At 47.1% G+C, this 24,878-nt stretch overlaps 1 protein-coding gene across 5 annotated transcripts in view; it reads right to left on the bottom strand.

Moving 5' to 3' along the window:
* The window catches only part of ASCC2 (activating signal cointegrator 1 complex subunit 2), a 48,183-nt gene that overhangs the window by 11,940 nt on the left and 11,365 nt on the right, over positions 1-24,878 (bottom strand). For 2 of the 5 annotated variants that reach the window (XM_053588000.1, XM_053588004.1), the window contains 13 exons: positions 24,698-24,856; positions 24,163-24,333; positions 21,648-21,777; positions 16,023-16,090; positions 15,184-15,294; positions 13,683-13,795; positions 8,278-8,352; positions 7,531-7,638; positions 7,236-7,304; positions 6,959-7,033; positions 5,345-5,537; positions 3,812-4,026; positions 2,253-2,372 (listed from right to left, as the gene is read on the bottom strand). In XM_053588000.1, coding sequence (XP_053443975.1) covers positions 2,253-2,372; positions 3,812-4,026; positions 5,345-5,537; positions 6,959-7,033; positions 7,236-7,304; positions 7,531-7,638; positions 8,278-8,352; positions 13,683-13,795; positions 15,184-15,294; positions 16,023-16,090; positions 21,648-21,777; positions 24,163-24,333; positions 24,698-24,856 — 1,607 coding nt within the window. The remainder of the gene's footprint in view (positions 1-2,252; positions 2,373-3,811; positions 4,027-5,344; positions 5,538-6,958; positions 7,034-7,235; positions 7,305-7,530; positions 7,639-8,277; positions 8,353-13,682; positions 13,796-15,183; positions 15,295-16,022; positions 16,091-21,647; positions 21,778-24,162; positions 24,334-24,697; positions 24,857-24,878) is intronic. The other 3 variants (XM_053588001.1, XM_053588002.1, XM_053588003.1) reach the window with 3 other exon arrangements.

The raw sequence follows: 24,878 nt of genomic DNA, 5'->3' as shown, positions 1-24,878 counted from the left end.
GCAAGGGAATGGATTTTCTTACTACTTAAGTCACTGAGTGTATCCTATCTGATTCAACAACACACACGTTTTAACTCAAGTATAATCTCCCTTGTGCTACTACTTAATTTCTCATATGCTCTCTGAAGGCAGGGCTCTGAGCCTCTCTCCCTTGCCTATGTTAGGACAGGTGTCCCTGCTGAAGTCCCTGTGCACCCCACCCCAGCACCTTCCCATTGTCCTTACTTGTTTAATGGTCTCTTTCCCATGGTTGCTGTGCCATGTGAGGGCAAGGCCTGGGCATCTGGCTCACCTTGTTTCCCTGGTGTCTAGCATAGGATCTGGCTCTAATAAACTGCTTAATAAATATTTACTGAATGAATAATGAACACATGAATGGAACCTTTACCTCCTTGCAATCCCCAGCCCCTGAGCTACACAGTGAATCTCTTTGCCTGCCTGACTGACAGCTGAGACTAGCCCCTCGTGGGTGACCTATGACCTGAGTAGGGTGACTGGAGACTGGACCTTATATACCATGAGACCTGGGAAAAGCCATTGATCAGGTCAAGGGGTCTAGAGATGCCTAAGCTATGTGTGGAACCTGTCGTTTGGGCTCCCAGGTTGGAGCAAGGGTCAGCCCTGATCCCTTATCTACCTCCTTCCCATTGCTAGAGCTGCAGGGGGTCATGCTGGCCTGGAATAGCAGCCGCCTAAGCTTTGTGTGGAACCTATCATTTCGGCTCCCAGGTTGGAGCAGAAGTCAGCCCTGACCCCTTATCTACCTCCTTCCCATAGCTAGAGCTGCAGGGGGTCATGCTGGCCTGGAATAGCAGCCGCCAATATAGGATAACATCTCTGGCCTGGGATCTGGGGATGTCACAATGTTGCAGGATAACATCTCTAGCCTGAGATCTGGGGATGTTGCAATGTGTATGACTAAGCAGTATGCAAGCACTTCCTGTCCAGCCAGCCAGATGGCATCATAGCTGCCCTGTGCCTGCTCCTTGAGCTGTTGGCCACACATTCAGCCCTGGATAGCCCCAGAGAGGGGAAACAGCACAGGGCCCTAACTGAAACAGCAGCTGGGGCTCCAACCACAAGCAGGAAGCTGGTCTCCTCCTTTTCTGAATCTCACCACTCCAATCTACATGATAGGGGAAAGGGCAGGCTACACCTGCCAAGAGGTCCCCTGACTTCTGGATTCCACAAACCAACACCATTAAAGAACTTCAGGGGACTAACATAGTGTTGTCAACATCTTATTTTGCCTTTCTCTACTTGGATGTCATACTCTCTACCATCACTTCTGATTCTTGGTCCTCTGATGGGTCAACATTCCAAAGATGGGTGATTTTTTCAAAACATAAAATGTGTCAGCTCAGGGACACATTTGCCAGGCTCACTATGGCCTTAGGACCACTGCCCCTCTTATTCACGCTGCTTGGAAAGCTTCTTCTTCCCCCCATTTCAGAAATGATATCCCCTCACCGTTCAGCTCTCAGTCCCATGTCATTTTCTGCAAGGAGCTTTTTCTGCCTGGGGTGAAGCCCCTACCAAAGGCTTGGAAATCTATGCACCTCTACCTCGTAGTACTTTTTCTATCTGCAATTTGATGTTGCTTGTTTGATGAACTGATTAATGTAAACTCCATGTAGGCAGGGGCCATATCTGTTTCACTTCCTACTATATCCCTAGAACCTAATTAATCCAGGGCCTAGAATGCTGTGAGAACTAGACAAATATTTGTTGAATGAATAATCAATCACAAATGAGCTTTTCAATCCCTTAAAAGTAGAAAGGACATAAACTAAAAATAAATATTAAACAGAAAGGTCTTAAAATGGAACATGTCACCTTCTGAAAAGTTCTCTCAGTGCAAGTCCTCAATTTTCTCATTTTGTTACAACCTTGGGAAAATCAGGTCAAAGAGTGGCTTCTGGGACGCGGAGTCCAGCTCTACCACTCAAGAGAGTTGAGGGTCAACAACACATTAAAAGATGTAGGAAGGAGGGAAGAGGGGGATGGTTTTGACTCTTCTGACCTTTTGCTATCAACAAGGAGGATTTACCAACACCTTCCCGCCCAGAATCAGAGCCTGAAGCATAACCATTAAAGAACCTGCTTGGGAGCCCAGAGGGCCAGGGCTGCGGAGTGATCCCCAAGCTGAAATTCCACCACCAATTTCATACACATGGCACCCTTGGTTGCTCTTACTCTCTCTGCATTTCCAGGGCTGGGGTAGCTGGAACCCTGCGCCCCACGGCACTCACCTCCTGCCTTTGTGCACCCGGCTCAGGTCCACTGAATCCCTGCTGAACACATCAAACTCATCATTCTGGAAGATGTTGTGACGAGATGTCAACAGGGGCGTTGGGTCTGGTTTCGCGTGTCTAGGTGGAAGTGGGAACACAAAGGTCAACTTAAGGAGCTCCTGGTAGCTGATGCCCACCTGTACCCCACTTCCCCACTGCCATGTTGTATCAGTGAGATTTTGCATTCTCCTTTAACAGCATACCTAGGACACAATCTAAAAAACTTTAAAGGGAGAGACAAGGTCCTTCCCTACCCAGTCCCTGCCTGGGTATGCAGCCACACCTTACATGCAGCTCCCCTTCACTCCCTGAGTGCCATTCATGCAGGTTTTCTCTCCATTTCTTAAAAGCTTGCCCCGGCTTGGCACCTGTGGCTTAAGTGGCTAAGGTGCCAGCCACATAAACCTGAGCTGGTAGGTTTGAATCCAGCTCGGACTCAAGAAAAACAATGACGGCTGCAACAACAACAACAACAAAAAAAGGGCCAGGCGTTGTGGTGGGTGCCTGTAGTCCCAGCTACTTGGGAGGTGGAGGCAGGAGAATTGCTTGAGTCCAGGAGTCAGAGGTTGCTGTGAGCTGTGATGCCACGGTACTCTACCCAGGGTGACAGCTTGAGGCTCTGTCTCAAAAAAAAAAAAAAAAAAAGCTTGCCCCTCATTTAAAGCTCACAACAGCCCTATGATCAGGCAGTCATAGATCACTCATCTACATTGCCTCAGTGCCCCTAAAATGAGGCACAGAGGTTGAAGAGCTTGTCCAGAGGCACAGAGCTAACTCCACTCATTCACTTGGTAAACATCATTTGTTCATAGAACAAAACACCATCTAGGCACTGGTTCCTACTGGCCTGTGGGTCCTTCAGGGTAGCACTGAGCCAAATTCTAAAAGGGGAGTTGTGAAGGAAGTGAGAAGCTTTTGTCATCCTCTTTCAGGAATCCATTGGGAAGGTGGTAGTGACAGGGGCCAGTCAGGAACTCAGGAGCTCTGAAGGGCAGAGCAATCCTCTGTCATATCTGTGTCTCTAATCATCCTCCACACAAAGTGTAGCAGGGACATCTAGTTGTATATACTCCCTGCCCTGCATAGGATAGGTGAGAGCCTCCTGGATGACCCAAAGTTTTTTTTTTTTTTTTTTTTTTTTGTAGAGACAGAGTCTCACTTTATTGCCCTGGGTAGAGTGCCATGGCTTCACAGCTTACAGCAACCTCCAACCTCTTGGGCTTAGGCGATTCTCTTGCCTCAGCCTCCCCAGTAGCCGGAACCACAGGTGCCCCCACAACGCCCAGCTATTTTTTTGTTGCAGTTTGGCCGGGGCCGGGTTTGAGCCCACCACCCTTGGTATATGGGGTTGGCACCCCACTCACTGAGCCACAGGTGCCGCCCTGATCCAAAGTTTTTATGTAGCCCCAAAGAGGGCGTTAGTGATGGTTGGGAGAGAGACAGCAAGCTAAGTCCTGGGCCCCCCCACCGCAAGGCAGACTGGGCCTGGGGAGCCTCTTCCCACCTATCTCTCCCACCTGTCTAGGCTTCGGTCCAGCTGGCTGAGGGGTGGGGCCAGCCGCTCTTCCAGGATGTTGTTGATCACCTGCTCCGGGTCATAGCAGTAGTGCTCCAGGCAGGCCAGGATGAAGCCCTCACCGAGGTCTGGCAGCAGGTCTTTTACTTGGGAGATGAGTGAGTCCAGCTCCACACCACACACAGCGGGGCCCATGGCAGCAGCTGCTCCCATGCACTGTCCCAAAAGCCAGAGTGAAGGAGGGAATGGCTAAGCCAGGCAAGTGGGAGGGCAACAGGCCCCAAACAGCAAGCACTGGACTTGGTGTCAGGGGCTCTGGTTTGAGTCCAGGCCCTGCCCCTCCTGTGTGACCTTAGCCAAGTGACTCAGGTCTCTCTGAGCTTACATTTCCTCTTCTTGTTAAAAATGGGGTCTATGACTTACCAGCTGAGCTGCTTCTGGCTATGTGACTTTGGGCAGTGTGCTTCCCCTCTCTGAACCTGTTTTCTCCTTATAAAATGGGCACACTACCACTCCTCTCATGAGGTTGTTTCACATAGTTCAAAGAGAAGATGTACATAAAGCAGGGAACACAAGACCTGGCACTCACTGGGCACTCCACAAATGGCTGTGGTTTCTATGAGTCAAGAACTTTTTCCTTCCCTATAAAGTTCTTTGGTTAGAAAAAAAAAAAAAGAACTTTTCCATCTCTAACAAAGTTGACTGATGCTAGAAGGGAACAGCATCCATGCGATTTTATATATTCTCAATGTGGATTAATTTTGTTAGCCTTCTAATTTAAGAAAATTTAAAAATCACAACAATAAAAAACTCCATGACTCAGATCAGCATTTGTTAATGGAGTATGAAGCCAGCCAGGTTCAGAGTGCTCCACACAACAGCTCTGAGAATCTGAAAACTTCATGGAGGTGAGCACTGCATCAATCCCTATCCTACAGATGAGGAACTGAGGCTTGAGGTGAGTGATATGCCTAATGCCCTACAGTGGCAACTGGCAGGGCCAGGTTATGCCATCAGCTGCCTGTGCCTAGATCATACTGCCTCCCAACATGCAGGGAAGGGTTCTGGGCTCAGAGGCCAATCAGTGTAGCTGCAGACTCAGCTAGATCTGGAAAAGTCAGGAGAGAAGGCGCTAGATCTGAGGTTTCCAAATTTGTTCAGTGGTGCCCTGCAATCCCAAGGAGGGGCTTCCAGGGAAGCCAAGAGAAGCCTGGCACTATTCCCAGCTGCAATCAAAGGAACTCCAGGAAGTATTCACATGGGAAAAGCTTCACCTTTCCATTTTATAGAGGGGAAACTGAGGCTTCAACAGCTTAAACAACTTGCTCTCTTCTCACACCCCCCGCTGTGTCCTCAAGCTTGAAACCCTGCAAAGGTAGCACAGAGCTGACCAGTAGCTTGAGGCTGTCAATTCCAGAAGAAACCTTTTCCCCTGAGCTAAAAACAAAGAAGGGAGGTTTCCTGTTGCTGGAATCTCTCAGATATGGACAGGAGGGCCAAGGAGGCAAAGGAAACCACCATCCCAGACCCACACCTCCTTGTCCTCCAAGTTCTCCAGATGTGATGACATTTGACCGACTGGCTCTGCTGTTACCATGACCCCGTTAGGTTTCCCATTAGGCTCCTCAGCCACTGGTGGGTCTTTAGTATCCACAGCTTTCTGTCTGTCCACCCCTTCCCACGCGCTCTCGACTGCCTGGAGGATGTAGGCAGTCCGCGTCTCATCCCTGTGAGGGCATGTTAAGGGTTCTATCTTGAGTCTCATGGCCTTCTCTGTCTCTCTAGCTGAGGCAGCATAATTACTCAGTTCCTCCCCAGCACCTGACTGAACAGCTTCTGCCAGGGGCCTTCTGACCTGCACACCGTGAACACTGTAGGCACCTAGGCTGCATGGGGAAATGGGCCAGACTACAGCCACCCACCCTGCAACCTAGTACATGCCACTTGGAAGAAAGCAGCTCTGAGTAAAGACAAGGCCAGGGCTGCCATCACAACGTCCTGGGACATGAGTTTGGATGAACCAGCAGTGACAACGAGTGACAGGGCCACTGCCATTGGGCCTCTGGTCCAAACAGGGCCACTGCCATTGGGCCTCTGGTCCAAACAGCTGAGGGCATTCTGTAGAGGTTGGCAGGGAAGCACAGGCCTGCTCCTTCCTGCCCCTTCCTCTTTACCACCCTGGGCACTGTGAGGACAGAAATCTGAGTTGCCTTACACTCCCTCACTCCACTTCTAGTCTAAACCCTCATTATCCATGCCTGGACACCAGCAACAGCCTTTCCCAGGCCCTGAGCCTCATAGTGGTCCCAAGCCAGTCCATTTTCCTCCCTGTGCCAGACGGAGCTTTTCTAAAATATATAACTTATCTGGCAGCACCTATGGCTCAGTGAGTAGGGCGTCGGCCCCATATACCAAGGGTGGTGGGTTTGAATCCAGCCCCAGCCAAACTGCAACAAAAAAATAGCCGGGCATTGAGGAAGGCGCCTGTAGTCCCAGCTACTCAGGAGGCTGAGGCAAGAGAATCGCCTAAGCCCAAGATCTGGAGGTTGCTGTGAGCTGTGACGCCACAGCACTCTACTGAGGACAACAAAGTAAAATAGGGCAAAAAATAAAATAAAGTATAGAACTATCCATGTCACCTCCTATTTCATGGCCTTCCGTTCTCCCCAATGCTTGCAGGACACAACCTAAACTTCTTATTGTGTAGGGCTGTGCAGGTTACTAGCCCTCAGCTCACCTGCATGGCCCAACCCCGTTATGGGAGAATCCTATCCTGTATTCTACACTCTGTGGGCTCCTTGGGGAGCCTGCTCTGTCCTCCATCCATTGGGAACACTCTTGTCCTTGCCTTTAGTACTTGGCTTGGCCTTCTATTCCTTCTGCTATTCTTGGGTTGGACATCACTTCCATCTGACACCCCCATCCCAAGCTCTCTTTGGTGAGGTGCCTCCCCTGGTTACCCGCCCTCTGAATTCCTCCCATTCCAACTGCCTGATTACTCATCCGCCTTCTCTCCTGCAGTGAGGTCTATAAGGGCAGGGCTAAGTTCATTTCAGTCACACAGGCCCAGATACTCAAGAAACACCTTGAGAAGACTCTGATCTAGGTAGGCTGGTCTCCATCCCAGTGGGCCGTGGTAGAAGGATACAAGACTGATGAAGCCTGCTGTAGCAAGCTGATGTCTTCAGCTACAGGGAAGAGCGTGTCATAGTCCCGAAGGAACCTGTGGGGTGGAGAGCAAATGAGAAAGACAGGGCTGGGACCACATGGACACTGTTCTATTGCAGGGTACTTCCAGTGTCTATTGCCAGGACTTTAGAGCTGGGGTGAGCCTATGGTGGGGGCTCTGTAATGTGATGCCTCATGGGGACTGATAGGAGGACATGAGCCTGTCCCACTGCTAGTTCCAGGTCAGTCACACTCACCTCTTCTCCTGCAGCAAGGAGCTGAAGATCTGAAGAAACTCTTCAATGAAGCCCTGAACACTGTCACTGCTGGAACAAGACACCAGGGAAGATGAGCCCACCTAATGCAACATGATCTGAAGTTCCCCTTCATGTCCACCCTGCCCCCCTGCAAAGCTGTGGCCCATTAGAGCAAATAGACATTTTTCTTGATTTCTATCTGTTTAGCCAATCCCAGAACAAAGGAGGAGGCCAAGGTGAAATGACAGAAACTCTCTCTGGGTTCTTCCAACAGGACCAATTCTCAAGGGCTTACCTGCTTTCTAGAATGGGAAGGAGGCAGATCTGGTGCAGGATTATGTGAAAAATCTCCATTAGCTTCTTCCTGGAATGGGAGAGCCTTTGCCATAGGTCACCGAGCAGCCTTTGAAGGCCAAAGAGAAAAAAAAAAAGCGATTCAGGAGACAAAAAGGCAACAAGGGTAGCAGTTGCTCCCCCCAGAAGTTGTAGGTGCCTCCCTAGGGCAGAGAAGGCCTCAAAATTCACTGCTGAGAGCAGCTGGCAAAAGGCCGTAGGCCAGGAGTGGCCATCTGATTCCAGCACTGCTTCTCAGTTCAAACAGTGGCTCAGGAACCAGCAGGCTAGTTATCAAAGAGCTTGAACAATGCTGAGGGGCAGGCTTTAATGCAGGGCCCAGCCATCATAATGTCTTTGAAGCTACAGGGTTAATGAACTTAATAGCCTAGGTACATGCAGGACTTTGAGACAAATCTCCTTTGTGCCCTTTGGTAACATTTAACTCTCTACTTGTCACAATCTTTCTCCTTTGGTCCTCTCATAATTCCTTACAGAGCACTATTTTGTTTTTTAATCTTAAGAATTAAAAAAAAAAAAAATGCAGTGGCCAGGATGCAGTGAGGTAAGGACACATGAGCCTAAAGCTGCACAATCCCTGGTCTTACCCCTGTCTTAGAGAAGGGTATGGTGAAGTCTGGGGAAGGCAGAGCCCATGCTTGGGCCTCTCTTTCCCAAAACCACATTCTAAGTTTAGTCCCGGCCTCACTTGCTATCTTCAAGCCTCCTCTTCTTAACTGCAGACTCCATTTCGGGAATTGCCACTTCATAAAAGCTAGCCAGCCTGCGGAGCACACACAGGTAAAACACTGGATTAGTTCATAAATGTCACACTTCATGAGAAAGTCAAAGCAAAAACAAGCAAGTAGAATGGTCCATTTCCTGTTTCCATACAGTTTTCTCCAAGGATTCCCCTGACTCCTCCCTGTACCCACCCCAGACTGACCACTATGGCTGATCACAGGAACAGCCTTGTGGGAAGTGACTTGTTGTACTTTGTCCCTCATTCAGATGAGAAACCAAGGCCCACATAGGTTCATTCTAACACAGTAAGCAGATGACCACCCAGAACTCCTGAAGTGTGAGAAATAAATACAATGTTATTCTTTTTGCTTACTCAAAAACTTCCAGCTTTACGTGCACAGAAATGTGCATTTATATAATAATCTTTCTTAGATTGGTTATGTGATAGAAAAAAAAAAACCTTACCTTTGGCAACAAAAATAGTTTTGGCATGATTTGGAATCTTTAAAAATTGTTTTTTGTTTTTTTTTTGGCCAGGGCTGGGTTTGAACCCGCCACCTCCAGCATATGGGACCGGCGCCCTACTCCTTGAGCCACAAGCGCTGCCCTAAAAATTGTTTTTTATTTTTATTTTTTTTTGAGACAGAGTCTCACTCCGTTGCCCTGGGTAGAGTGCCATGGCGTCACAGCTCACAACCACCTCAAACTCCTGGGTTCATCCTCTTGCCTCAGCCTCCCAAATAGCTGAGACTATAGGTGCCTGCCACAACACTTGGCACTCCATTTTATAGTAGAGACAAGGTCTAGCTGTTGCTCAGGCTGATCTCAAACCCCTGAGCTCAAGTGATCAACCTACCTAGGCCTCCCAGAGTGCTAGGATTCCAGGTGTGAGCCACTGTGCTTGGCTTTAACATGAAAATGTCAACATAATATTTGTATTTGTTTATAATAGGCTAAACGTTCTCATTACTTAAATGCAGCATATTTTTGGGGGGAGGAAAGAGTCTCACTATGTCGCCCTCAATAGGTAGAGTGCTGTGGCATCACAGCTCACAGCAACCTCAAACTCTTGGGCTTAAGCAATTCTCTTGCCTCAGCCTCCCAAGTAGCTGGGACTACAGGCACGCACCACAATGCCCAGCTAAATGCAGCATTTTTTATATTTGTTTTGTTTGTTTATTAAGAGAGTCTTGCTCTGTCAGTTGGGCTGGAATGTCATGGCCTCAGCCTAGCTTATAGCAACTTCAAACTTCTGGGTTCAAATAATCCTCCTGCTTCAGCCTCCCAGAGGGCTAGTACAGGGGTGAGATACTGTGCCTGGCCTTTTACATTGGTTTATGAGTTAAGTCAGTTAGCCCCGTTTCTGTAACTTTTTAATTAATTTCTTGATACAAGGTTGCTATGTTGCTCAGGCTGATGGCTCAAACTGTCAGACTGAAGTGATCTTCCTGCCTCCTCCTGCTGAGTATATGGGATTATAGATACCCATCTTATAACTTTTATAAAATTAAAAATGATATAAGATCCTTTTTTTTTTTTTTGTAGAGACAGAGTCTCACTGTACCACCCTTGGGTAGAGTGCCGTGGCGTCACACGGCTCGCAGCAACCTCTAACTCCTGGGCTTAAGCGATTCTCTTGCCTCAGCCTCCCGAGCAGCTGGGACCACAGGCGCCCGCCACAACGCCCAGCTATTTTTTGTTGCAGTTTGGCCAGGGCTGGGCTTGAACCCGCCACCCTCAGCATATGGGGCCGGCGCCCTACTCACTGAGCCACAGGTGCCGCCCGATATAAGATCCTTTTCAAGGGCGGCGCCTGTGGCTCAAGGAGTAGGGTGCCGGTGCCATATGCCAGAGGTGGCGGGTTCAAACCCATCCCCGGCCAAAAAAAAAAAGATCCTTTTCAAATACATGTAATTATACTAACAAAAAACAAAAGAAAATAGCTACCATTAGTTCCCTGCCTCCTCGGACAGCAACCCAGAATTCTTCTCTCTCATATATTCATACGTAGCATTGTGTAGCCAACCTATGTCTCACCTCGGGACTGCACACATACCCCTTTCCCAACTCCAATTCTAACACTTTATCCCAGCACCCAGCCCTCCCACAGATTAACATTCCCACAGCCCTCTGGCTTCCTCTTAGGCCAGCCCTGCCATAGCTCTCCACATCTTCCCCTTCCTCCTCCCCCTCTTGGCAGCATTCCAGACCTACCCCCCTCCCTATGCACTTCCATACCCTGCTCATCCACAGGATTGCTCTATCCCAGGACTAGATGCAATGCACCTAGAACATGTCGCCCTGACAACCGAAAACAGTTACCTCTGTTCTATAGTGTAATTCTTCCTCTGAAAATTTTACACTTCCCAAAGCCAAAACTGTGGCTTTAAGTGCCGAGGACAGTGCTCAGTTTTTCAGCAGGCACTCCATAAATAATTGTCAATTGGCTCGTTTCTGGTAACAGCTATCCTACTGGAGCAGAGGGTAACTAAGCCAAAAGAGGCAGGCCCTACTAGGCTCACAGTATGGCACCAGAAGAAGACAGAGAGGGCAGTTTGGCCCAAACAGGTTCAGTTGTTGCCAGGATACATTGCTGGTGGGAGGGTAAATTGGAACAACCCCTATAGAGGGCGATTTGGCAAGATCTATGAAAATTAAAAATGCACATACCATCTGTCCCTCCAATTTTACTTCTAGGAATTATTCCTCAGATATACTTGCAAAGGTACAAAATGATATGTATGTGCAAAGACAGTATTTGCATTATTTTTTTTTGTAACAGTAAAAAAACCCAAGAAAAAAGACCTAAAGCACCATCTATTCACGCTGTCTGCAACTACATACCTGCCATACCAAAGACAGAGGGTGCTTCATGCACTCACATAGCATCACCATTAAGCAAAAAAGTAAAATGCACATAGACATGTAATACTAATATGCCAGCATGATTTTTTTTTTTTTTGAGACGGAGTCCATGTTGTGCTTGGTAGAGTGCTGTGGTGTCACAGCTCACAGCAACCTCAAACTCTTGGGCTTAAGTGATTCTCTTGCCTTAGCCTCCCGAGTAGCTGGGACAACAGGTACCCGCTACAATACCTGGCTATTTTTGGTTGCAGGTGTCACTATTATTTAGTAGGCCAGGGCCAGGCTCGAACCCTTCAGTGTATGTGGCTGGCACCCTACTCACTGAGCTATGGGTGCTGAGCCAGCATAAACTTTTTTAAAGGGGGCAGATACATAATGTGTATACTTGCTCATATATGCATATGGAAAATTCCACAAGAGAATTAATGACAACAGTTGTGTGTGAGGAATGGTACTGGAAAAGGGAGACTTTCCACTGTATATTTTATACTTCGTGAGTTTTGAACCATGTGAATGTATTATTCATTCATAAAATTAAAAGAAAGAAAGAGATATTCTTTCCAGATATTCTTGGGTAGATGTGAGAAAAAGGAAGAAGATTGTTATGAGAGGGACCAGCAACTGAGCTTTCTTGGGCCACTGCAACCCCTTTCAGAGAGTTCTTGGGGAAAAGAGATGGCTGCATTTGCTAAGAGGGTATGTTCACATATTGACTCCAGCACAGTGTGAATAGGCCGGGCCAGCCCCAGGCCGTTTGTGGGTCACTTTTAGTCAAAAGTGCTTCCCTTTCTTCTCACCCCTGCCTCTGCAGCTCCTTGCAGGAAAGTCAGCTCTTCCAAAACTTATACCCGTTCTATCTCCAAAGACCCTTGCTAGAACAATTTGTGTCACATTTGGGGAGATGCTTGAACAAAATGGGAAAATATCTATGACAAGTGGAAATAAGCAGGGTACAAAATTCTAAAACTAGTGTGATCTCTCATGGTGATATGAATTTTCAACTTTTCCGTATTTTCCAAATTTCCAATAAGCATGTGCCACTTGCTATCTACAGTTCCATCTCAACACCTTTCTTCTGGGGAAAATGCTGATCAACACTTTATTCTAATACTCTCTGGGAGGCTGATCAATCTTAAAGCCTGATTTCCAAAAGCTGGGGAACCAGGGAGGGGTCATGGCACCAGCTGCCATCTCAGGCACATGTCAGTGCTAGATAAATGTTTTGTTGAATGGGAAAGTAAATGACAGAATGGATGGATGACTGCATGAATGGGTTTGGGCAGCTCCCAGAAAGTGCTGTGAACGGGAGGGAGAAATGCCTGGCAAGAGTGACAATCAGAGGCACTGAGAACTGGCGTGTTGCTGGACGATATGCAGACTGCCAGTCCCTTTACTACGGCCTGGGAGCCCATGCCCACGCTCCCCTTTCTTACTGAACAAGGAACAGATACTCATGGTGCCAAGATGGCAAAGTGTTGTCCCCCGCCCTGTCCCATATTCTCTTCCATGTCTGTCTTCATCCCAGCAGGATCTTTCTATGACCCCAATGGATAAAAGCCTCCAGTGGCTCCCAGCTGCCTATAGAATAAAGACCCTGCCAGCACACACAAAGCTCCTCCCGATCTGACTTCTACTGACTTATCCAAAGTCAGCTCTTGTTGTTGCTGGCTCGTTTTCCTGCTCTCCTAATGTCCCCAGCCTGTGCCTCCTGTAGCATTCTGTTCCTTGGCTCTCCTGAGAACATACTTGGGGCCTTTGCCTGTTATACTTCACTGACTTAGTATGCTCTTCCTGCCACTACAGCTTTTCTTTGTCTGGAAGATTCCCATTAATTCTTTAAGACTTACTTGATTGACTGATTGATTGAAAGGGTCTCACTTCATCACCCAGGCTGGAGGGCAGTGGCACTACAACCTCAAACTCCTGGGCTCAAGCGAACTTCCTGCCTCACCTTCCCAAGTAGCTGGGACTACAGCCAGGTGCTATCATACCCAGCTTATTTTTTCTATATTTTGTAGATATGGGGTCTTGTTATGTTGTCCAAGTTGGCCTTAAACGATCCTCCCACCTCAGCCTCCCAAAGTGCTGAAATTACAGGCATGAGCCACCACGCCTGGCCTTCAAGACCTCTTTTAAGGGTCACTTCCTGGCCCCTGTACTTGTTTCCTTGTCTGTGTTCTGCCCTGGGCTAGATGTTAAAGTCCTCAGACCATTTCTTATTATCGTGCCCTGTGCCTGCACACAATAGGGGCTTTGAAACAAAATGATGCGAAACTAAAACTACCCTTGGTTGTGTTATTGGTTTCCTTCTCCGTCCTGTTCTTAGCCAAAAATGAGAATGTTGCTAAAATGCTGGCTCCATGCAAGCAGGTGGCTTATCTGTCTCCTTTACTGCTATGTCCCCAGCCTGGAGGAAGGACTAACATATTCTAAGCATCCAGCAAATATATATTTCTTAAATGAGTATGTGAACCAGAACTTCTACTTCGAAAGCTACTGCCGTACCTGTAACAAAAGTCATGCTTCTGGAAGGTTTGGCAGGCCAAAGGGAAGATATCAAGAAAGGCCCAAAGTGTAGTGGAGGTATCACAAAGGTAGAGTACAATGTCCTTTAACTCCTGTTGTCAAAAGAAAATAACACATTATTCTCCTCTGCCCTCAGATACAGATCTGCAATGAGTCTGAGACAAAGTTGACAAATTTGGAGTCTCCAACAGACAGGGTACAGCACAGGAAGAGAACACTGGAGGTTCTGGGCAAAGCATGGCTGATCCACCTCCAGGAGCACAATCTGGGCAAGTCACCTAATCCTCTCTAAGCTTCAGGTCTTGCTATGGCCTTACACCCAATGTTCTCCAGAGTTACTCCTAGTTTTAAGATAACAAGAGTCTCTCTTCTAAGCTGAAGGAAAACTAAGCCCTGAATCTAAAGCCAATACCTCTGGTCCCATGCAGAGAAGGAACATCCCAGTGAGGATAAATACCAAGCCCACACTTTTCTCACACTTTGAAGAGGAGATATAGAACATGAAGTACTATCTCACTTTCCTGATTATCTTGACACCTCTGTAAAGACAGCTGGGCAGCTTTAAGGATCTCCATTTTATAGAAGCTTCAGAGGGATAAGATAATTTGCTGCTGCAACACCTGGCATGTGCTTTTCTGAAATGAGACTACAGGCTCCAGGAGGGCAGCTCATGGTTACCTTGCTCAAGCTCTACCTCCAGGCCTTAGTTAAGCACCCGATACATGTCTAGGCTCCTCCACTGTTTGCCTTCTATCATCCTCATGGACTCTATGTTCCACGAGAACAGGCACCTTGTCTGCTTTTGCTTACTGCTTTACCCCCCAAGCATACAGGGCCCGCCACATGCTGGAGGTTCTCAATATAAATCTGCTGCATGAATGATGAGCTCAATGAATAATGCACAAATGGGCCTGATGAGTGAAATAAGTGCGGACTTGACCCCCGTCCTCTGTTTTCTTTCTTCCTTTTTTTTTTTTTTTTGCAGAAACAGAGTCTCACTTTATCACCCTCAGTAGAGTGCTGCAGCGTCACACTCCTCCAGTTCCTGGGCTTAGGTGATTCTCTTGCCTCAGCCTCCCGAGTAGCTGGGACTACAGGCGCCTGCCACAACGCCCAGCTATTTTTTTTGTTGTAGTCAGCCAGGGCTGGGTTTGAACCCACCACCCTTGGTATATGGGGCCGGCACCCTACTCACTGAGCCACAGGTTCTGCCCTAGACCCCTGTCCTCTGAATTCTAGCTCCCTGTTCTTTCCACTACTCCATAAATGAAGCTCCTAGAGAGAATTGCAAGCCTGTTGAAAGTGTTCTAAACCTGAGTCAAGGGAATACACAGCTACTCACTGAGCCCAGGAAAGAGGCTGTGAGTAGAAGTGGAAGCCACTGGGTCCTCCTCTATCAGAGTAATATTCTCAGCCTTGGGGCAGCCAGGTTTTCCCTGGGAACTGGCAGGAAGGAGGCTGGGCTGAAGGGCAACCTCACCAGGAGAGGCATGTCGATGGGAGTCAACCGGCCCCTCTCCCCGAGCTTCTGAGGTGTGGTGCTGGCCCCATCCCCTTGCAAACCACAGTGCTGGAGGATATTGCTGAAGACCTGTGAAAGGCAAAAAGGACACATCCCACTAAACCAGGGCTAGGACCAGGGCCTGCAGCCAGGGTCAGGTAGTAAGAAAACTGCTTTGGAATCTTTGGAATTGGTAACAATGTCCCCAGGATACTAGCTGAGGAAATCATCTCAGAGAGCAGGGTCAGAATAAAAACTGTGTTAAGATGAGCATAATGGGAGCATCCTTCTTACAGGATTGTGGAGAGAGCTGAAAAGACAACATATATGTAAAGTTCCCAGAATCTGACAGATACCATCTAGCTGGATAGGCTGAGCAAGTATCTGGGTATAGTAGATATCTCTTGCTGGTGGGAAAATGGAGGAAAAATAATATTCCTCTTTCTTTTTCTAATATTTTCCAAATTTTCTACAATGAACATTATTTCATGAAATGGTTTTGTGAAACTTTAAAGCTCTTAGACCTGTGGAGAAACACAGATCTCTTAGAGGGATATCCTCAGAGGCATATGGCTATTGGCAAGCAACACAAAATGCAAGCCAAACTCTTTGTGTGAGGACCAGGCAGCCCTTAGATTTCAGTCCTGTTCAAGATGTGGAAAGGGTAAATTCCAAGGGCTGTGGTTGGGGAAATGAGTTGGTGGGGGGGATAAACATGTTCTCCAGCTCTTCCAGAAAAGTCAAGAAACACCATCAAATAGAGTGAAGAGCTCTGCCTCCCAAGTGTCCCCTCCCCTGGGCAGTGCGAAAGTGGGTACCTGAAGGATGGTGGGCATGGTTTGATCCAGGTCATTATAGTAACTTGGCTGCTGGGTAAAGATGTTTCCTAAAAAGAGAAGAGAAAGGTAGGAATTGGAAATTGGGGGGTAGAGGTGGGGCAGTGAAAATGACAAATTATCAATGGTTGCCGGCATGTTCTGTGATCTTTTTCCCTCTTCCTAAACTTGTCTGTGGCTAGGACCTAGGACTAGTTTTGGTCCTAGGCCTTGCTGGCACTAAGCCTTGGCCCAGCCTAGAAACCTCCCCAGGGTGGGGAGGGACCTTATTCAGTACAGTTTAACCTTTTAAGTACCTCTTGCCTAGTGAATTACGTAAAAGACCTGCCCTGATCAAACAGGCTTACCCTGATGATCCCCACCGATTGATCACATGTGGGCACTGTGCCTCCTATGACAGCTTTGACTTTGGAAGTGGGAGTTAGTCATCCAGGAAAATTAGAAGACATAATCTCTCTGCTCAAGAAACCTGGATATGATAATCCAGGATTCCTTCCAGGGAACACCTACAAAAATGTGAGGAAATTCCAGGGAGAAATTTCTCTGGAAATTCTTGCACCTTTCCCTTTGGAATAGGCTGGTCCTACTAATCCATCCCATTTTAAGGAGAGACCTGACAGACAGCTACAGATAGATTCACCACACATTTTCATTTGTTCCTACAAGATGAGCCCTGTCTCCAAGTGTTTACTATACCTCAAATGTTGCTGCTGTGAGTGCGCAGGTTAGAGCATATGGTAACTGGAACAGATACGAAGTGTTCCACCTGCCCAAATGGCAAGGAAGGGGAGAGGAATGAAGGGATGGAAGGATGGATCACAGCTAGCTTGTGAAATCCCAACACCAGTAAGAGGCCAGGACTCTTCGTCCCACTGTGACCCTAGCATCCTAACGCTAGCTGGTACAGGTGTCCCCTGCCTTTGTTCAGATCTGTCCTTGGTTTCCTTACTGATGACCTGGTACCTCTTGCCAGACCCCAGGAGATGAAAAATGAATGAGATTAAAAGCCAGATGGGGCTGGGTGAGTAAGCAAGTCATTGGGTGGCTGAACTTTCTGTAAACACTTTCCTGGATGCCACTTAGTTCCTTGATTCCAGAAAGCTGAGTTTTACCAGCATGGGCTTGCTCAGCACCTCCCATCTCCAGATGGGTGATGATCCCCACAACCTGTGAAGGTGTACCCAGACCATCTGTACCTACTTCCCACTCCTGACAAGCAAGGAATAACTGAGCTATTTCCCTACCAACCTCTGTTCTTCCTTGTAAAACCTTCTTATACTTATCCTAAGGTCAAATCCAAACTCTTGGCCATGGCACAAAAAGGCCCTGTGAGATCTGTTATTGTTTTTTTTTTTTTTTGGTTTTGGGCCAGGGCTGGGTTTGAACCCACCACCTCCGGCATATGGGACCGGCGCCCTACTCCTTGAGCCACAGGCGCCGCCCGGCCCTGTGAGATCTGGCCCCTCCTGGCATCCTAGACTATCTTTTTCCCCTTCTCCACGTTGTATTCCTCCCTTGAACTATCTTCAGTCTCAGACAACAAACCCTGTCTCCTCCTCTGCCTGGAGTAACCTCTGAGAGCTACCGCCACTATAAGACAGGTGTCACCTCCTCCAGGCAATACCTCCTAACCCAGGGATCAAGATAAGTCTCCTTCCACAACTCCCAGGGCCACTCTGTGTTCCCCTTGTTATCCTGACCACACAGCATTGTGGACACTCTCTTATGAGCCTTTCCGCATTAATGCCTGAGTAACAGCGAGATTTTACAAGCATCAATACAGATCAAATTTCACAATCTATCCTTGGCATCTTCCAAATCACCTTCCTCTCCTTTTTCTGATTCCAGTGATAGTAAGAATCTAACTTTTGATCTCCTGAAGAAATAATAAACTCATGGTGAATGGGAGATATTGCAAAATGGATCACTGTAGTCTATAATAAGGGCAAGAACCGATTTATTCCTGATTTGCAAAGCAGCTCCAAGAAAGTCCAACTGAAAGGCTTGCTTTCAAAATTACACTTGCTGATTCACAATATCAGCTTTGAGGGTTTAAAAAAAACAAAAAAGGGGGCGGTGCCGGCCCCATGTGCAGGAGGTGGCGGGTTTAAACCAAGGCCTGGCCAAAAACTGCAAAAAAATAAAAAAATAAAAAAGGAGGGGGGCAAGGTAAAGACTGGGCTTCTGCTTATAGGAGAGACAACAGTTCCCCTTCTCTTACCTTCTCTTCCTGTCAATCCTCTTACAAGTGATTACTTTGCCCAAGAGTTTCTGTGGCATGGAAAGTGGAGGCCTGTTGTGCCTTTTGCTCAAGGGTTTAAAAGAGTGCCACATATGCGTGTGAGTGAGTGTGTGTGAGACTGCAGGCAACTTATCTGTACCAACTACTGTCCCCCACTCCCTTCAAACACACACACAGTGAAGGGGTTCCTAATGCCTGGTCCTGATCTGTTTTGTGTTAACCATCTTCTAAAAACCAAGTAAGGTTTCTCCGTAATAAAACAGTTTTATGGGAGGTTTTGAGAAACACTCTGAAAACACTTCAAAATCTATTAGGGGTACATTTTTTCTGGAGAGAAGCTTTAATCTGGAGTGAGTCAGTGAAGGAAAAAAGAGTAGGAACCTAGGCAGCAGGCAGAGCTTCCTTGCGCCCCCCACCCCCATCAGCTCCCTCTGGCTCAGTAAGGCTATCTTACACCCAACACTGACCTCTCCTCACTCACAAGCCCCTCCCCGCACCTCTCAAAGGCCCTTTTTCTGCAACCAACACCAGTTTTCTCCAGAACTATTAAGATCTTTATTTCCAGCTGAGCTTCTCAAGCTCTGTTTCTGCCTCTTGAATGATCTTTTCCACCCAGCAGCCCAACCAGGCCTTTTACCTTAAAACCCACACTGACAGTCCCACCTCCTGCCTGGCCTCCTGTCCTACGCTCCCCACCTGCATGCTGCCAGATTAACTTTGTTACCAAATTGCTCTTCACCCTGCTCCAAACTCCTAGAGGCTCCATGGTCTCATCACAAGAGCTCAAATTTGCCTGGTGCTTGCAATATGCCAGGCACTGTGCTGTGCACTTGACTCACACCACCTCATTTTTATTTATTTATTTATTTATTTTGAGACAAGAGTCTCATTCTGTTGCCCTGGCTGGAGTGCAGCAGCATCAACATCATAACTCCCATAACTCACTGCAACTTCTAATGCCTGGGCTCAAGCAATCCTCCTGCCTCAGCCCCCTGAGTACCTGGACTACAGGGATGCGCCACAACGCCCAAATAATTTTTCTACTTTTAGTAGAGGTGGGGTCTCATCCCTGCTCAGGCTGGTCTCAAACTCCTGAGCTCAAGCAATACTCCCATATTGGCCTCCTAGAGTATTAGGATTACAGGCATGAACCTGTGCTTGGTCACACTACATCATATTTAATTCCTATAGCTACTCTATAAAGCAGGTATCTTTATTTCATTTATTTGTTTGTTTGTTTATTTAGAGATAGAGTATTGCTCTGTCGTCCAGGCTGGACTGGAGTGCAGTGGTTCCATCCTAGCTCACCACAGCCTTGAACTCGCAGGTACAATCCTCCTGCCTCAGCACCCAAGTAGCTAGGACTGTAAGTGTGCACCACCATAGTTGGCTATTTTTTGTAGAGGTAGGGTCTCACTATGTTACACTAGGCTGGTCTTGAACTCCCGGCTTCAAGTGATCCTCTTGCCTCAGCTTTCCCAAGTGCTAGAATTGCAGGCATGAGCCACTGTGCCCAGTCTCTGTGAGGTAGGCATCTTATCAGTCTTCTCATTATGCAGATGAAAAAACTGAGCCTTAGTTACTTGACTAAGGTGACACAGTCAGGAGCGCTGGGATGTGAACTGGGCAGTTCCATTCCAGAACCTGCCTTCTTAGCCAACCAAGCAGTACCATTCTCCAAGAGCTAAAAACTGCCATGGGGCCATTCCCGATATGGCTCCAACTTCCCCCTCCCCCTGTCTCCTGCTGTTGTCCCCTACAATGCTCTACTCTAACCAAAATGACTAACAATTGTTTCTCTAACCAACCAGTGCCTTTATTCATCCCATCCTCTCTGTCTACGGTAAAATTATTAAGAGTCATTCCCTGAAAAAAATTAAAAAAGATTAACTGATGATCAGGCAATAATTAGACTTGAATGAGAAACCAGAGGCTGTTCCAATAAAAAGGCTGGATGCAAAATTACATATACATTACAATCAAATTTTAAAAAATACAGAAAGAAAAGACTGGATAGAAAAAAAATAGCTAAATGGTTGTCCCTTGTTAGGAATTTAGTAATTGCCTTCCTGCTTCTTAATAATTTATGCCGTTCTAGAAGTTTCTAAATTAACATACATTGCCTTTATCATTAGGGGAAAAAAAGAAAGAAAGGATGAGAAGAAGGAAGGAAGAAATCAAGGAAGGGGACCATTACGAGGGATAACCCAGTTTTGTAACTAGGTAGTTAGAAGACTGTGTCCTATGATCTCAGGGTGGCAGGTTGTTCAGGGCAAATGCTGTTCTGTGCCAGCCTCAACTACATGAGCCACCAAATGGTAGCATTCCATTCCAACAAGGCTTCCATTTCTGATAGAACTTTTTGGCCCACTGCCTCCTGATAAGATCAACTGCTGACATCTGTTCCTTTCACAACCCAAAAGAGTCCTCTCTGAACTCTGTCCCTTCCCAACTGCTCTCAGTGGCAATACAAATCATGACATTTTTGAGATAGCGCCATCATCCCTGAAGCAGGCAGCAGCAAAGAGCAAGCGCTTGAGTCAGGTTTACACGGACATATGTCTCTGCTGGACCAATTATTAGTCATGTCCCCTGAGGCAAAATCACTTATATTTTAACCTTGGTTTCCTTATTTGTAAATGGGGATGATGACAGCACTCATCTCATAGGGCTGCTGTGAGGACACAATTGAGATAACATATATGGAGTGCTCAGCAGAGTGCCAAGGCCCCGCAATACACCCAAATAAAGGTTAGCTACCACTATTGTTCTTACTCTCATTATGAAAGGAAACTTTCCCATTTCTTAATTTGTCATGTGACCTAATATAATACTGTGATTCTCAGGTCCTCGAGGAACTGTCTGATACACATTTTTGCAGGGGGAAAACAGGGTCTTGCTCTTTCACCAGGCTAGAGCGCTGTGGTGTCGTCACAGTTCACTGTAACTTCAAACTTCTGGGCTCAAGCGATCCTCCTGCCTTAGCCTCTCAAGTTGCTATGGCTATAGAAGTGTGCTACCACACCTGGCTAATTTTTTATAGAGATGGGGTCTAACTGTGTTGCTCAGGCTGGTCTCAAACTCTCCTCAAGTGATTTTTCTGTCTTGGCCTTCAAAAATACTAGGATTATAGGAAGGAGCCAGTAAGCCCAGCCCCTGGTACACAGTTTTGTCTCCCCTCTCTCATAGACACTTAATCGCTCCTTTTGAGTTAACATTCATGTATCTGTTTAGCAATTTCCCAGGACTATCTACCCCTTTGGTGCTGAATCCCCTTGTACAATCTAAGGATTAGCCTTTGCAACCTCTCATTTAGCACATGGAAGCTGTCTCTTTGCAACCTTCCAGCTCCACATCCTACACACCTATCATCTTCTGGAGCAGCGGTGAGTTCCCTTTTCCAAAGAGCACGCAGAGGTCCAGGATCTTTGGGATGTCAAAGAGGAAATTATTGTAGAGAATTTCTCCAAATGCAGAGGGGGAAAAGAAGTGATCCTAAGGAAAAGTGCAGAGAGAAAGGATTGAGACTTTCTGAATGCTCATATATTATAAAGTAATAGCAAACTCATGAGAAACAACCTTTGGGTCCATCAACTGGAGATTGGCTAATCATTGATAGTCTGTGGACATGTCTGAGCCTCATGCACAGATCTGTAACAACGGCCATTCTCCATTTTAACGTAAAATGAAGCAAAAGCACACTAGAAAACAGTCAGCTAAGGATTCATTCTGCAATATCCGTGGGGGCTCGGCACCCATAGCACAGGGATTATGGCACCAGCCATCTACACTGGGACTGGTGAGTTTGAACCTGGCCTGGGCCAGCTAGAATAATGACAACTGCAACAAAAAAAAATAGCCAAGCATTGTGGTGGGCGCCTGTAGTCCCAGCTACTTGGGAGGCTGAGGCAAGAGAATCACTTTAGCCCAAGAGTTTGAGGTTGCTGTGAGCTGTGATGCCACAGCACTCTACCGAGGGCGACACAGTAAGACTCTCTCTCGAAAAAAAACAACAACAGCAAAAAGAAATATCTGTGGGTAAATTAGTATGATGTCTGGGATTGCTTTAAAATACTCTAGGGAAGGGTGGTGCCTGTGGCTCAAGGAGTAGGGCACCGGCCCCATATACTGGAGGTGGTGGGTTCAAAACCAGCCCCAGCCAAAAACTGCAGCAACAACAACAAAAAAATAAATAAAATAAAATATTCCAGGGAAAAAAGAAAACTCAAGTATGTGGGATTCACTGTACTTTGTATATGAAAATTTTGTTTCTACAAAGACTGAATGTGTATGTTTGAAAGTTTCATACTAAAAAGTTTTTTAAAAAGGCAAGATCCTATTTTAAATTTTTATTTATTTATTTTTTGAAACAGAGTCTCACTACGTCCCTGAGGCTAGACTGCAGTGGTATCAGCCTTGCTCACGGCAACCTCAAACTCCTGGGTTCAAGCAATACTCCTGGCTCAGCCTCCTGAGTAGTTGGGACTATTGGTGCCAGCTACAACACTTGGCTAATTTTTCTATTTTTGTAGAGACAGGATCTCACTCTTGGTCAGGCTGGTCTCAAACTCCTAAGCTCAAGTGATCCTCCCACCTGGGCCTCCTGGAGTGCTAGGATTACAGGTGCGAGCCATTGTGCCAGGACAAGATCCTATTTTTTATTTTATTTTATTTTTTATTTTTTTGTAGAGACAGAGTCTCACTGTACCGCCGTTGGGTAGAGTGCCGTGGCGTCACACGGCTCACAGTAACCTCTAACTCTTGGGCTTACGCGATTCTCTTGCCTCAGCCTCCCGAGCTGCTGGGACTACAGGCGCCCGCCACAACGGCCAGCTATTTTTTTGTTGCAGTTTGGCCGGGGCTGGGTTTGAACCCTCCACCTTCGGCATATGGGGCCTGCGCCTTACTCACTGAGCCACAGGCGCCGCCCAAGATCCTATTTTTTAAATACACATGCACATACACATTCAAAGACAAAAAAAAATTCCCCAAAGGAGCATGTACCTTAATACCGATTATTTTAGGGAGAGGGGATTTTGTGGGTAACATTTACTATCCATATAATATTTCTGTAATGTCTAAGTTGTTCAGAGACAGTATCATTATTTTTAAAGTCGAGGGAAAAACAGTAAAGATTTTTTTTTTTTTTATAGAGACGGAGTCTCACTGTACCGCCCTCGGGTAGAGTGCCGGGGCGTCACACAGCTCACAGCAACCTCTTAACTCTTGGGCTTATGCGATTCTCTTGCCTCAGCCTCCCGAGCAGCTGGGACTACAGGCGCCCGCCACAACGCCCAGCTATTTTTTGGTTGCAGTTTGGCCGGGGCTGGGTTTGAACCTGCCACCCTCGGCATATGGGGATGGCGCCCTACTCACTGAGCCACAGGCGCCGACCCACGGTAAAGATGTTTTAAAAGAGCATATGAGTCTACTCGGGAGGCTGAGGCAGGAGAATCGCCTAAGCCCAGGAGTTGGAGGTTGCTGTGAGCTGTGTGACGCCACGGCACTCTACCCGAGGGCAGTACAGTGAGACTCTGTCTCTATAAAAAAAAAAAAAAAAAAAAAAAAAAGAGCATATGAGTTCCTTCAAAAAAGTCAGAATTAGTGCTTTTCCCTTCTGACGCACAAGTGAAGGCAGTCATGTGTCAGCTGGCAAGAGGCCTTGCCATTGATGAAAACACTGAGTGTAATGCAGACCCATCTGGTGAATTAGAGAATAAGGGAAGTGGCACAGATTTCTTTCCCAGCGGTGGGAATAAAGGTGGAAGGGAGACAAAGAGGAAACCCAATGCTTCCAGAGCTTTCCTCCCCCGGGTTAGAGAGCCCAGCACAGAGGTATTAGGTGTCAGGTGGCAATCTGTCATGGGATCAGAGGCTTACTTTGGATTCCTTGTGAGTGGACATGCGGAGGAAGATAAGAAAAACACTTCGATGGAGGTGCTTCTGCATGTCAACAACCTCAGGGGCTGGGGCCACCCACTCGTCAAACTTGCGGGGGACATAGCGCAGGTAGGAATCTAGGCACTTCTGTAGGGTCTCATCGAAGATAACCTAAACCAGGCAATAGAGGAGACAGAGGATTTATCCCTGAGCTCTAGGGCTTTGGGGTGGATTGTGCAGGGGCTCACTGTCCATCAGCCGTGGCCTATTGCAAACACTCTGACCCCAAGGGACCAAACAGGCATGAATGAGCCCAGGGATAAACACAACTTTCTAAAAATGACACTCTGCAAGGTGAGTCCATCGCTAAGACTGTGATTCAAAACAGAGTAATCCAAACCACAATTTGCTGTTAAGGATCCAATGTGAGAAGTAGACAAAAAAAGCAGCCCCTGGAGGAAGAAAAACAACCACAGCAACCAACCAACAGCATGTCATGTGCTTTGTTTTAGCATTAATTTTGATAGAATGTTACCTGGCACCAGAATTTATCGTGAGGCAAGGCCAGGAGCCAGTCGAGGTCATTGGCTATGAAGGTGGCACGTTCCAGGTACTCCTCCACTAGGGCGGGAATGTTGTCTGTAGGGGGTGGTTTGTATAACACAAAATACCGCTCTGCCTTCTGGTCCTGGTGCTAGGGATCCAAAAACCACGTG

The sequence above is a fragment of the Nycticebus coucang genome, chromosome 4, assembly GCF_027406575.1.
Source record: "Nycticebus coucang isolate mNycCou1 chromosome 4, mNycCou1.pri, whole genome shotgun sequence".
NCBI classification, from domain to species: domain Eukaryota; kingdom Metazoa; phylum Chordata; class Mammalia; order Primates; family Lorisidae; genus Nycticebus; species Nycticebus coucang.
Note: the sequence above shows the minus strand (reverse complement) of the source record. Positions and strands in the feature narration are given on the sequence as shown.